General features: G+C 44.2%; 1 protein-coding gene across 12 annotated transcripts in view; it reads left to right on the forward strand.

The window, feature by feature from the left end:
• The window catches only part of FAM120B (family with sequence similarity 120B), a 107697-nt gene that overhangs the window by 8111 nt on the left and 86405 nt on the right, over positions 1–13181 (forward strand). For 9 of the 12 annotated variants that reach the window (XR_005834437.1, XM_040628090.1, XM_040628083.1 and 6 more), the window contains exons 2-3: positions 3005–4925; positions 11083–11263. The exons of 1 other annotated variant lie outside the window; for it this stretch is intronic. Coding sequence is in view for 10 of the 11 variants with exons in the window: in XM_040628090.1 (XP_040484024.1) it covers positions 3024–4925; positions 11083–11263 (2083 nt within the window). In the remaining variant the exon portion in view is untranslated. The remainder of the gene's footprint in view (positions 1–3004; positions 4926–11082; positions 11264–13181) is intronic. 2 more of the 12 variants (XM_040628089.1, XM_040628091.1) reach the window with 2 other exon arrangements.

Raw genomic sequence — 13181 nt, forward strand, 5'->3', positions numbered from 1 at the left:
GCTGGGTATTGGAGATATGACAGAGTGATGTCATTTGCCCTGAGAAGGCCCAAATTAATGGAAGTGATTCCCAGATTCCATTTTGGGCAGTAAGACTCCTCCCTAATGAGACATCTGGTTTTTTCCTACACAACAATTATCTAAATAATGAAAATTGTATATATGTGTACATTTGCAATATATTTGCAATGATCTTTTAAAACTACCTTTAAAGAATAAAAAACTTCAGTGGGGTTGACTGTTCAGCAACGCAGAAGTTAGGGGCATTGGCCCCTTCGCACAGCCAAAAATCCACAGATAACTTCTGACCCCTCAAGAACTTAACTACTAACAGCCTACTGTTGATGGGAAGCCGTGTTGATAACGTCGATTCACACATTTTATGTGTTACATGTATTACATACTGTATTCTTACAACAAAGTCAGCAGGAAAAAAGAAAACGTTATCAAAATCATAAGGAACTTATTTTTTTAGGCATTTCATTTCACACCACACTAAGTGCATTGAGGGGTGGGTGGCGTGAGCACTGGAAGCTTTGAAGAGCTGCAGTACCGGAAGGCATCATCCAGTGTCACAAGTTCCCAGGTCTTTGCTCATCCAAAATTTTTTTTGTAAATGCCATAGAAGAGCACATTGTAACGTAACATTCCTGAGGTAATTTGTGATTCAAAATGTGAGAAATTGGCAGTGTGAAAGAGGAAAAACCAGTACATGTTTCATTATAATAGTGAGCTTTTCACTGCTGGGTGGGAAAGGAGGAAAACATTTGAATAAAATCAAAGCAGAGGCTGAGCCTGACTTCTCCCAAAATAAAGAGGAGAGTGTTTTGAGCAACTCAATGTTGTCACTTGCAGTTTTAGTAGAAAAATGCTTGAAACAAAAATCCCTTTTTATCGGTAAGGGAAGGCAGCCAACCCAAATGTGGCAGAGCTGCTGCCCAATGGGAACCCACGTCTGTGTGGGAGCTGGGACTGAAGGCAGGTTCTATTTTGCTTCAGCTTTATCTTCATGTGTGTCTAGAGCAAGCCAGTGACTAACAAGGAGGGCCCACTGGCCACTGGTGGGCTTGGTGGGCGGATATCCCCAGGTGCTGGCAGTGGGCTCTGTCAGATGCTTAGCACTCACTATGGAACCTGTGGAGTCTCATCTCACCATAGAGAAAGAGTCCAAATCTGTAAGATTTGCCTTTGGTCCGTTCATCATCAGTACACCGTGCAAGCCTGCTTTTTTCAAAGCTAGGCATAGAATAATGGCCTAGAGTTTGTGCAGTCTAAGCATTGTTTTTTTTATCCACTCTGACTCACCCTTCTTTGTGCTCTTCCATTCTCTTTCCAAACCTGTGCCAAACTACTGTGTTGGAATATCGTGAGAAAAACTACCTGTCTTCAGGAATACAGTGTCACCTTAGTAAACATAGGATCCATACCCAGAGGCCCAAACTGTAGAACTACCTTATAGTTGAACCAATCATGTTATGAAGTCCAGTTTCTGCTTCAAAAAACTCACCTTGGTAATGTTCCCAAGGTAAATGCTTTGCTGGTGATAGCTCTCCAGTGGTTTGGGGTCTATAGATTGTGTCTTTCATTGTATTTAATAACTTAACGAGCAAGATTTCTCTAAAGTTCAACTAAAGTGTGTGAAATTTATGTCCACTCCATGTTTATATATTTTCAGTATTAGTGGCTATTAAACAGATAACTTCAAATTTTTTTTAGGGGCCAGTGTCCATTAACAGACAGTAAGTTCTTAAAAGATAGTCCTGTGTAAGTGTACCTTTTCTCAGCATAGTAAATTTTTGCGGTTTCTTTGTGAAATGGAGCTTATAGTTTTTTGCCTGTCTGAGTTGTTTTAAAGCCTGGAGATGTTGTGTCTTGAGTGCCCGGTGCTGTCTGGTAGGAAGTGTGTGCACCATGAGGCCAGAATCATCATTCGCGGATGTGTGTCAGCAGCTGATGGCTGCTGCCCTCAGTCCCAAGCCTGGACAGGCTTCGTTGGTTCTGGAGCTGTGTAGTATGGACTTTTGTTTGTTTTATCAATGGATGTGAAGCCCTGATGAGCCTTAAAGAAAACCAAAGTGAAAATCATAGGCTGTTAGAGATGTCATCATGGAATTTTTTCTGACCAATGACATTTAAAGTACCCTGCTTAGTTTTTTTCCAGATTTTGAGTTCTGACTCTTTGAACTACCATGTTTCTGTGTTTCAGAGTGGGCAGTTTTCCATTCAGACTCAGTCAGTCACCAATTCGAATGTTACAGAAATTTGGCCTCGTGAATTTTTATGTATTTTTCTTTTTGATACCTTTATTCAGGTATACTTGATAGACAGTAAACTGCACTTTTTTACGGTGTACAGTTTGACAAGGGTTAGCATGTGTTTGCCTGTCAGCCCATGACCACAATTGAAGTAGTGAACATATCCATCATCCCAAAAGTTTCCATTGCGTAAGCCCCTCCCTCCCGCCTGCCCCAAGCCAGACCACTGCTGCCTGCTCTGTGGTGCTTCCCATCAGCCCCACTCAGTGAACTAGAACTGCATACAAATGGGTCCTGTGGTGTGTACACCTGCTTGGTCTTTTTTCATTCAGCAAAATTATTCTGAGAAACATGGATATTGAATGTATTTATATATGTTTTAGGTTTTCAAAATTAACTCCTTTCTGAGTTCCTAGATGGAAAATATTACTTCTTTGAAAACTGTTGCCCTGTTTTTAATTTGGTTGAGAAATCCCTTGAATAATAGTCTTCGTACAAATTTTAGCAGGTTGCAACGCTGTCACGCTCGCGAAGGTGGGCTGCGGTGACTCGCGCTTGGGTAAAGTGCCTCTTCGTCTTCAGTGAAAGCTCTTTAGGCTCCTAACCTGTATGTCATGTTCCATATCTTGTTAGTGACTAGAGTGTTTTGCAACTAGAGAGTGAATATTAAATACTGTCTTGTGTTTGCTTTAAAAGGTATTGTATGTCGAGTAGTAATGCCATAATTACTAATTTATTTTCCTTTCCAGATCCTTTCCAGGAGTTGCTATGGGTGTGAGAGGTTTGCAGGGATTTGTGGGCAGTACCTGCCCACATATATGTACAGTAGTGAATTTCAAAGAACTGGCCGAACACCACCGAAACAAGCATCCTGGATGTACTCCTACCATTGTGGTTGATGCCATGTGTTGTCTCAGATACTGGTATACTCCTGAATCTTGGATCTGCGGTGGCCAGTGGCGGGAATACTTTTCTGCTTTGCGGGATTTTGTTAAGACTTTTACAGCTGTTGGCATCAAGTTGATATTCTTCTTTGACGGCATGGTGGAGCAGGATAAAAGAGATGAATGGGTGAAACGAAGACTCAAGAACAATAGGGAGATCTCCAGGATTTTCCATTATATCAAGTCCCACAAGGAGCAGCCAGGCAGGAACATGTTCTTCATCCCATCGGGGCTGGCCATCTTTACACGATTTGCTTTGAAGACCCTGGGTCAGGAAACCCTGTGTTCCTTACAGGAGGCTGACTATGAGGTGGCATCTTACGGCCTCCAGCATAACTGTCTTGGGATTCTTGGAGAAGACACTGACTACTTAATTTATGATACTTGTCCTTACTTTTCAATTAGTGATCTCTGCCTGGAGAGTCTCAGTACTGTCATGCTCTGTAGAGAGAAGCTCTGTGAGAGTCTGGATATCAGCCTGGCAGACCTTCCTCTTCTGGCCTGCCTACTTGGCAATGACATAATCCCAGAGGGCATGTTTGAAAGCTTTCGGTACAAATGCTTGTCTTCCTATACCTCTGTAAAGGAGAACTTTGACAGAAAGGGTAACATAATCTTAGCTGTAGCAGACCATATATCTAAAGTTCTTCACTTGCATCAAGGTGAGAAAAAGCTAGAAGAGATGCTACCTTTGGGACCAAACAAAGCTCTTTTTTATAAGGGCGTGGCATCATATCTTTTGCCAGGACAGAAATCTCCGTGGTTTTTCCAAAAACCCAAGAGTTTAATAACTTTGGACAAGCAGGTGGTATCCATGAGTTCAGACCCTGAATCCAAGCAGGGAGTTCCCATGTGTACAGATCCTGAACTCAAGCAAGGAGTTCCCATGTGTACAGATCCTGAATCCAAGCAAGGAGTTCCCATGTGTACAGATCCTGAATCCAAGCAAGGAGTTCCCATGTGTACAGATCCTGAATCCAAGCAAGGAGTTCCCATGTGTACAGGCCCTGAACCCGAGCAAGGAGTTCCCATGTGTACAGGCCCTGAACCCGAGCAAGGAGTTCCCATGTGTACAGGTCCTGAACCCAAGCAAGGAGTTCCCATGTGTACAGACCCTGAACCCAAGCAAGAAGTTCCCATGTGTACAGGTCCTGAACCCAAGCAAGGAGTTCCCATGTGTGCAGGTCCTGAACCCAAGCAAGGAGTTCCCATGTGTACAGACCCTGAACCCAAGCAAGGAGTTCCCATGTGTACAGACCCTGAACCCAAGCAAGGAGTTCCCATGTGTACAGATCCTGAACCCAAGCAAGGAATTCCCATTTGTATAGATCCTGAATCCAAGCAAGGAGTTCCTATGTGTACAGACCCTGAACCCAAGCAAGGAGTTCCCATGTGTACAGACCCTGAACCCAAGCAAGGAGTTCCTATGTGTACAGACCCTGAACCCAAGCAAGGAGTTCCCATGTGTACAGATCCTGAACCCAAGCAAGGAATTCCCATTTGTATAGATCCTGAATCCAAGCAAGAAGTTCACCTTGAATCCAAGCAAGGCGTTCCCAAATGTACACACACTGAAATCAAGCAAAAGTTACCTGTAGGGGCAGATTCCGAATTTAAGCTAGAAGCACCCATGTGTATAGACCCTGCAATTAAACAACAAGACCTCATGAATATGGAACCTGAAGTCAAACAAGAAACCTTGGTTTCAGACCCTGAAATCTTAAAGGTACGTAGATGTGCCCACCCAAATCTGGGTGTCATGATTGAAAATATATCCACTGGTGGATTTGCCAGTGAATATTGACTACTTGTCATAATTAAGGCACTGTGGGGAGCACAGAACAGGAAGCTAGGAAGTGTAGTTAGGAAGTATGACATATGCATTGGAAGCTCACATTATAAGGTATGTTTGATACTGGTGCATGCCTGTCATAGAAGAGAGCTCTAGGAATTTGAAGGAGAGTGATCACTGTGGGTGAAATACAGAGAGACATTCCTGAAGAACTGGAAGTGGAACCAGACCTTCATGGGAGCTGAAATTATAACAAATAGGCAAATATCTGTTGCTAGGCTGGAGTACGGGGTCTGAGGGGAGATACGGGGAGAGAGGTTGGGAAACGTGGAGTGTAGCCAGATTGTGAAGATTATTATATGCCCCACCAGGAGTTGGCACTTAATTCTGCAAGTGACATAGAGCCCTGAGGGTTTTTATGGAGGGTTGCTATTTATTAGCCACCTATTATGTGTGAGGTTCTGTACTAGGCAGGCTACACGTGTTATCTCTTCCCCACAGCCCTTCTGTTGTTCCTCACAGTGTCCCCATCCTCCATCCAGTTACACAAGTTACAAACCTGGGACTTCTCTCTCCTGTTTTTTATAACTATTCTCTCCCTGTCTTGTTACTGGTACCTATTCAATTAGTCTCACCATCGTAGGTATAAGCTGCCTCTTTTCTGGATTACTCAGAAATCTCTAACAACTTTTCTGTATAGACTTTTGCCCCTTCCAATCCACTTACCGTGCTGCATGCAGAAATAAAGCCCTTTATTTTCGTTCCATAACCCTTCGAAGAGTAGGAACAGTAGCCTTAAGCAGGCAATGGCCTGCCACCACCTCACCACTGCCACCTCCAGCTGGTCAGTCCCTGCTCTAACATGGCCCTACAGGTGCTCTTCTGCCTCCTGGGAACCCCCCTGCCCCTGTGCTGGTCAATGCTTACTAGTCTTTTCTATCACAGTTGGGTGGTCACCCACTCAGAGATGGCCCCTGGCCATCCACCGTGTGGCACCTGCTGTGGCTCACCCCTCACTGGAATTTCATGCTTGTGACAGTGCTGTGAGGACAGTCTTGTTTGTTTTTCTCACTGCTGAGCCCCTTTCGCCTGTCACATTGTCTCAAAGTAGCTGCTCACTAAGTCTTGAAGGCGGTATTCCCTTTCTCTTGTATCCTTAGGGCCTTTCCTTTAGTGACGTCTTCCCTTCTTCTTGTACAACTACGTGGCTTCTCCTGTCTTGAAAAGTCTTTCAGCTCTTTCTCTATTACATACAATGTAGCAGATAAGCTAATTTACTAACATAAAAAATTATAGTAAAAAGTAGGATGTGGGGGCGCCTGGGTGGCACAGCGGTTAAGCGTCTGCCTTCGGCTCAGGGCGTGATCCCGGCATTCTGGGATCGAGCCCCACATCAGGCTCCTCCGCTATGAGCCTGCTTCTTCCTCTCCCACTCCCCCTGCTTGTGTTCCCTCTCTCGCTGGCTGTCTCTATCTCTGTCAAATAAATAAATAATAATAAAAAATCTTAAAAAAAAAAAAAAGTAGGATGTGAACACATGTTAAGAAAGTTACCAGTGAAAAAGTATTAAGGGGTTAAAATTATCCTACCTGGAAGCATCCTTAAGTGCTTTGTAGAAGGAAAAGAATGTGGGTTAGAAGTTGGAGGAAAGGCAGAATCAGAGCTGCAGGTGGAAGTGTGGTGAGACAGTAGGAAAGAGGTGGGGGGTGGGGGGAGGGGAGGCCAGGTCTCAGCAGAGAACTAGAAGTCACCTGAACAGACTTGTTACTCAAAGTCAGAAAGATGAACAGAGAAGAGCTAAGTCTAACTTTGCTTAAACTTATTTGGTTTTATTATGAGGTTGGATGTAAAAATGCTAGTTTAGATGATTCTCCTCTAAGACCAGAGGGTATTCTTCATGTTATTTCCCTTAGTCGTCATATAGCTCTGATTCTAGATGCGCTTGCCTCTGTGACCACATGAGGACACAGGTGTGAAAAGGCTGAATGACACTGTCGGCAACCACACAACTAGTAGTTGGCAGAGCCTGGATTTGAACCCAGGCAACTGCAAAGTTTGACTTTACGAGATGGCACATGGAGGGGTGAGACAGTCATGGTCAGTAGCCTAGAAGCATGGGCATGGAGGAATTTGCCAGGAAGCCACCCTGCTCCTAGACTTACACTTGGCTTCAGAGGTGACACGTGATGTAGGCCTTGGAGCCACTGTAACAGTTTGCCTGAAGGACAGGACATGGAAAGGCACACAAGTGGAGGAACAGCAGAGCAAAAGTAGAGCATGCAGGGTGCCTCTCACTTCCTGGGGGGGGAGGCAGGGTCTGCTTTTCACCTGGCCCAGGACTTCTGTTGAGCACGAGGCAGCATCACCCACCAGCATGCACGAAACTACTCTGGGCCCCTGCTTTTTCTGTTTTGACTTGGCCCTTGCTGGTTCCCAACTCACACTCATTTCCCATTTGTGTATGGCCTTGCACATGCCCTTTCTGGGCTTGGGCTCTTCACAAACCCTGACTTGCATTCACTACACCAACAGGACCCATCCTTGGCCTTTGCTTTTTTACTGGACATGCTGGCCATCTCACCCAGTTTCCTTCAAAGAGAGTTCCTACAGATTGGGTGAGACCACAAAGGGCAGCATGTGGAAGAATTTAAGACTTAGTTTTTATACACATTGAGGAGATATTGGATATCTTTAAGCAGGGATGTCCTGTGATCAGGTATTTGTTTTTTGAAACATTGGTTATACTGCAGAGAATGGACTAATGTGACTGTTGCAGAAACCAAGGTGGAAGACAAAAGAGCTAGAATTGGGACAATGGCAAAGGGGAGGAAGAAACATTAAAACGTTAAGTCTTGCTATGGAGGTAAGGGTCCTCTTGCGCTCTGGGATGGGTGTTGCCATGACTCAAGGAGAGGTGAGGAAGGGTTTGACACAGAGGATAACATTGGAAAACCATCTGATGCTTAGAAAACAGGCCTCAAGTTCCATTACTGGGCGGGAGACAGATATCTGAAAGTCATCCGACTGTACGTGGTAATGGAAACCCTCCAAGGAGAGGACTACGTGTAGGATGGAGCCTTCTGAACACAAGGACTGAGAGAGGTGGTCAGACAGGGAGGGGAATGAGAAGCGGTGACCCCAGCAGAAACCCAAGGAGGTACGTTTCAAGAATGAGAGGAGAAACGGCCAGGAGTGTCAGGCGCTGCAGAGTAAAGTAGAACTGGGGCTAGGTGGCTGTTGGGGTTGGCAGTTGGGAGGGTTTCGTGGCCTGAGAGAGCCACTGTCACACGGGCCTGGTGGAGGTCAGATGGCCAGGGTTTGAGGAGTACCGTGGAGGCAAAGGCCGGAGCTGGGGAGTGCTTGCTCCTTCAGGAAGTTTGGGGTGGGAAGAGCCTTGGATAGGGAACAGGGGAGGAGAGTGGTGGGAGGCCTGCCTGCAGGGGAAGTTGGACCATTGTGGAAGGGCGGATCACTTGTTGTCCACACTACAACTCTCCCATTGATTGACTTCAGGATATCTTTGAAAACAATCGTGCGAAGTTTCTTCAGTTCCCCTTACATTTTTCCTTAAAATTTGTTTGCAGTGGCATCTTCCAGCCCTATCAAATAGGTAACTGCAATTCCACATGTATGTATTTCAACCCCCCAAAGTCCCCGAAAAACCCTTAGGTAGAAGGCTGTAGTGCACAGCAGTTATCCTGGGCACGTATCACAGCCAGATATCTGTGTTTTCTTCATAGCAGAATATTTTGGAAAAATCAGTTAAATTTTAAGAGTAAATTATATGTTTTCCATAATGTTGGATAAACTGACTTATTAAGTTAGAATTTTTAGATTAGGTGGATATGTTAAGGTTTTTCCAAGTGTGGAGTGCTATATAGATCTGTAGTTAAGGGCAGAGGTAAAAGGTACTTATTAGATAATTCTGCTCTAATTAGTGAATTACAATTCTGATTGTAGAGAACGTATCTGAAAAACCCTGTATACACCCAGAAAATACCTCAAATTCTGTACAGTTGCCAAAACTATAGATTTCTTGGTAGGGTGAATATAATTTATTACAACTTTCTAGATAGATTTGTTAAAATACCATCTCTCTTGAAAGTCTCAGAAATGGAAGAGGGAATGGGAAAATAAGTCAGAAGCTATTTTGCCTCAAAAGGATCATAAAAAACATATCTATAGTGTTTCTGATAGATTCAGTATCAAAAGGGCACATATAGAAATAGCTCATTTCCGATGATCTTCCGTTAGAGTTATCAGATAACAATCCTTTAAAAAGTACTTTTTAACCTTACTGACCTTAAAGTTGCTAGCTTGTCTGCCATCCTGATTTCAAGACATTTCAGCAAGGAGATAGACATGTTATAACGTGTGTAGCCTCATGACAGTGGCTGCAGTGGGTCCGTGTGCAGCGTGCGAGCTCTCCTTCACCATTTGTGTTGACCCATTTAATCCTCAGGATAGTTCTGTGAGGTTGGCACTTTCATTAAACCTACTTTATATCTGAAGAAAGGGAGGAATAGGAAGAGACTCAATTCTACAAAAATGAATCAAAATAACTAGAACTACTTAAAAGTATGTATAAATAGAACACTGATTCACAGAGTTTTCGACATTCCAAATTGTCCTAACACCACATTTTAAATGCCTTTTGTGGCAGACTGTTTGGATTTGAATTTTGAGTAGTTGTCTCGGTAAATCACTTCCTACACTAATAAGAATGTTCTTCACAGAAAAAATAAAACCTGTATGTAGGTTATTATAGGCCTCTGATCTTAGCTCGTTTTTTTTTTTTTTTTTTTTAAAGAACTTATTTGTTTGAGAGAGAGTGAGCACAAGCAGGGAGAATGGCAGAGGGAGAGGGAGAAGCAGACGGAAGCCTGCTGTTGGGCTCGATCCCAGGACCCAGAGACCATGACCTGACCCAAAGGCAGAGGCTTAACTGACTGAGCCACCTAGGTACCCCTTAGCTCCCTTTTTTAAGGAGAAAGTGGAATACAGCCCAGTATCTCATCACCTACCTCGTGCCAGCGTTGCTGGTTGCAAGGCAGAAACGGGGTGTGCAGCACATGTGTTTTGCTCAGCAAGGAATTACTGAACAGGTGAATGACTGTGACGCAGTTTGTTTGTTTCTTTCAAGATTTTGATTATTTATTTGACAGAGAGGCAGCGAGAGAGGGAACACAAGCAGGGGGAGTGGGAGAGGGAGAAGGAGACTCCCCGCTGAGCAGGGAGCCCGATGCGGGGCTGGATCCCAGAACGCTGGGATCATGACCTGAGCTGAAGGCAGATGCTTAATGACTGAGCCACCCAGGTGCCCCTGGACACAGTTTCTGATCCCAGGGAAGTTTAGTTTACCAGAGGAGATCAGATAAGATAACTACTATAGGGTAGATGTGGGATGTGTCCCATTAGGCAAGGGGAGGTGAGTCCTGGTTGGGAGCAGAAGACAGGGTGACACTTGAGGTGAACCCTAACGGGAGAGGAGCTTATGAAGTGGGAGGGTGGGAGTGCCCTGAGGGGGTACATTTCCTGGAGCCCAAGTGAGGATGGAGAAGGATTGAGTATTCCTGAGGAAGTGAAGGTGTCCATTGTGACTGGTTTCTGTGAGGTGGGTTGGTGCCATAGGAAGAGGACTTTGGGGCCTTGGATGTTAAGGGCGAAGATTTGTGGTAGCCATTGAGATGCTTTGAGGAGGGCAGTGACTGGACCTCTTTCTAAGAAGACAGGTTGTTGGTGCTGTGGAGGGTGGGTTGGAGAGGGGAGAAGTGGACTGGATTCAGTTAGAGTCTTCGTGGTGAGGCCTGTCATGAGGTAGACAAAATGCTGAGATGCTGCAGAAGTCAGTATGGGAAGTCTGGTAGGCAGTTGGAGGTTGGAGGTGGAGGAGGAGAAACGGACAGTTTGGAGCCTAGAAGCGCCGAGGAAAGGAAACAATGTCAGCTCAATGTCATGAGTTTGAGGGACCATTACTCTTATTTCTCAGTGCCTAAAAGCACTGGCATGGGATAAAAAGGTGTTGAATTTTCTACCGAAGGTCACTGTTTTGTTTTCAAGGAGAACGCAGTTGTATTTGCATCTTGTGCAGGTCGCTAGAGCGCACCACGTCCGGGCGGAGAGCTACCTGGTGTACAACATCATGAGCAGCGGGGAGATCGAATGCAGTAACACGCTGGAGGACGCCCTCGACCAGGCTCTGCCCAGCCAGGCTTTCGTGTACCGCCCGGTGCGGCAGCGCGTGTACTCCCTCCTGCTGGGGGACGGGAGAGGTGAGCTGGTTGGTCTCTCAGCAGCACTGCTGCTCCGAGCTGGGTTCTGAGAAACAGGCCAAATGAAGTCGAATGCATTCTTTCGGGACACAGATACAATTAAAAAGGGTTTTGTTTCTCTGTAAAATCTGTAATTGAGAATGCCACTTACATCTGTACAACATTAAGGGTAAACGCCGTGGGACATCTCTAATTAGCAAACAGTTGATCAGTATTCATTAAAAGAAGAGTGCATTGTTTTTATGAAATGTTTAATTTTTATTCCTTAAAAGGATTTGTGTTTTCTGAAAAATGTGAAAACCCTTTCCTCCTGCAGAAGTGTAGGGTATGTTTATTATTAGAAGACAATGTCTACTTATTCTTCTTCCAAATGTGATTTTCATAAAATAATTCTGTAAAATCTAGTACATCATATCTTAAAGTATTAACAAAATTTTCCTTTAGAGTGTTTGTATTTAGGTTTTCCCATCTGTGTTTTCCTTGTGCAGTAACAGCAAGAGTGTAGAGAAAGGACTGTCAGTGGCCAGAGCAGGAAAGTTGGGGGGCCTTCATCGCCAGTCGGAAAATTAATTAGGCCCTACTGCTCTCTTTTCAGAGGGGGGGTGCCATTGGAAGTGGAGAAGAGCACTTCAGAGTAGAGACTAGTGACGCTTCACATGTGTAGTTACTTCTTAGGCAAGGTCCTGCTCACCTGTGACTGGCATCCTGGGACACTGGTCTGACACTGGTCTGAGAGTGCTTTGATGAGAAATGGGGCCACGCACACTGTGATTGTGACGGGAGACAGACGCAGTAAGATCTTGATGAAAAGGTGTCTGCAGTCCTTTTACCTAAACTCCATTATTTCCAGACGTACCAATATTAGGATTAATATTGCTCTATTATTCCAGAAAGTAAGCATTTACATAACCTGCCTGTGGTGACAGAATCGTCCAAGTCAAATGCTGTCATTATTCTTTGCTTTGGCAGGGTGTGGAGTGGCAAGGTTCTCTGAATCCAGTTTTTATTAGATTCTCAGCATACACTGCCTTTTCCCACGTGTTGTCAGAATCCAGAGGCTTCTGTGCCCAAAGGAAGACATGAGACAGATGTTTACACTAATTAAAAGACAGAAACAAAAGAACTTATGGTGTAAACTTTGGGACCAGATAGTATTTAAATAATTTTTTTCTGGGGCGCCTGGGTAGTGCAGTCATTAAGCGTCTGCCTTCGGCTCAGGGCGTGATTCCGGTGTTCCAGGATTGAGTCTCACATCGGGCTCTTCCGCTGGGAGCCTGCTTCTTCCTCTCCCACTCCCCTGCTGTGTTCCCTCTCTCGCTGGCTGTCTCTCTGTCACATAAATAAATAAAATCTTAAAAAAAATATTTTTTTTCTATTTCTTTTTCTTATGTGCTTCTCTCTCCACATTCTTTCTTAACACGAGTGATTTCACATTGGTTCTAATGATTAAAAAAGATATCTTAATCATGAAAAAAATTTTTACATTGTAGAGCATTTGCCTAAATTGTTTTTATTTATTTGTTATTGTTTTTAATTTTTTAAAAAGATTTTATTATTTTGAGAGAGAGATAGAGAGAGCATGAGTAGGTCATGAGTTAGGGTTAGGAGAGGGAGAGGCAGGCTTCCCAACGAGCAGGGAGCCCAACACGGGGCTCGATCCCAGGACCCCGGGATCATGACCTGAGCTGAAGGCAGATGCTTAACCAACTGAGCCACCCAGGCGCTCCTGCCTGGAATTGTTTTTAGTTTATTAAATGAAGTCCAAATATTGTAAACTTCACTAACTTAAACTTCATACTTTGTTAATGCAGTTTATTTGCAGCCATATTGATAACTTGATTACTTAACTAGAATAACAGGAAAAATTACTCAAATTGAACTTGACTTCACAATTGATCTTTACTTTCTTCTTTTTCGA

The sequence above is a fragment of the Ursus maritimus genome, unplaced genomic scaffold (genome assembly GCF_017311325.1).
Source record: "Ursus maritimus isolate PB19 unplaced genomic scaffold, ASM1731132v1 scaffold_13, whole genome shotgun sequence".
Lineage (NCBI taxonomy): Eukaryota > Metazoa > Chordata > Mammalia > Carnivora > Ursidae > Ursus > Ursus maritimus.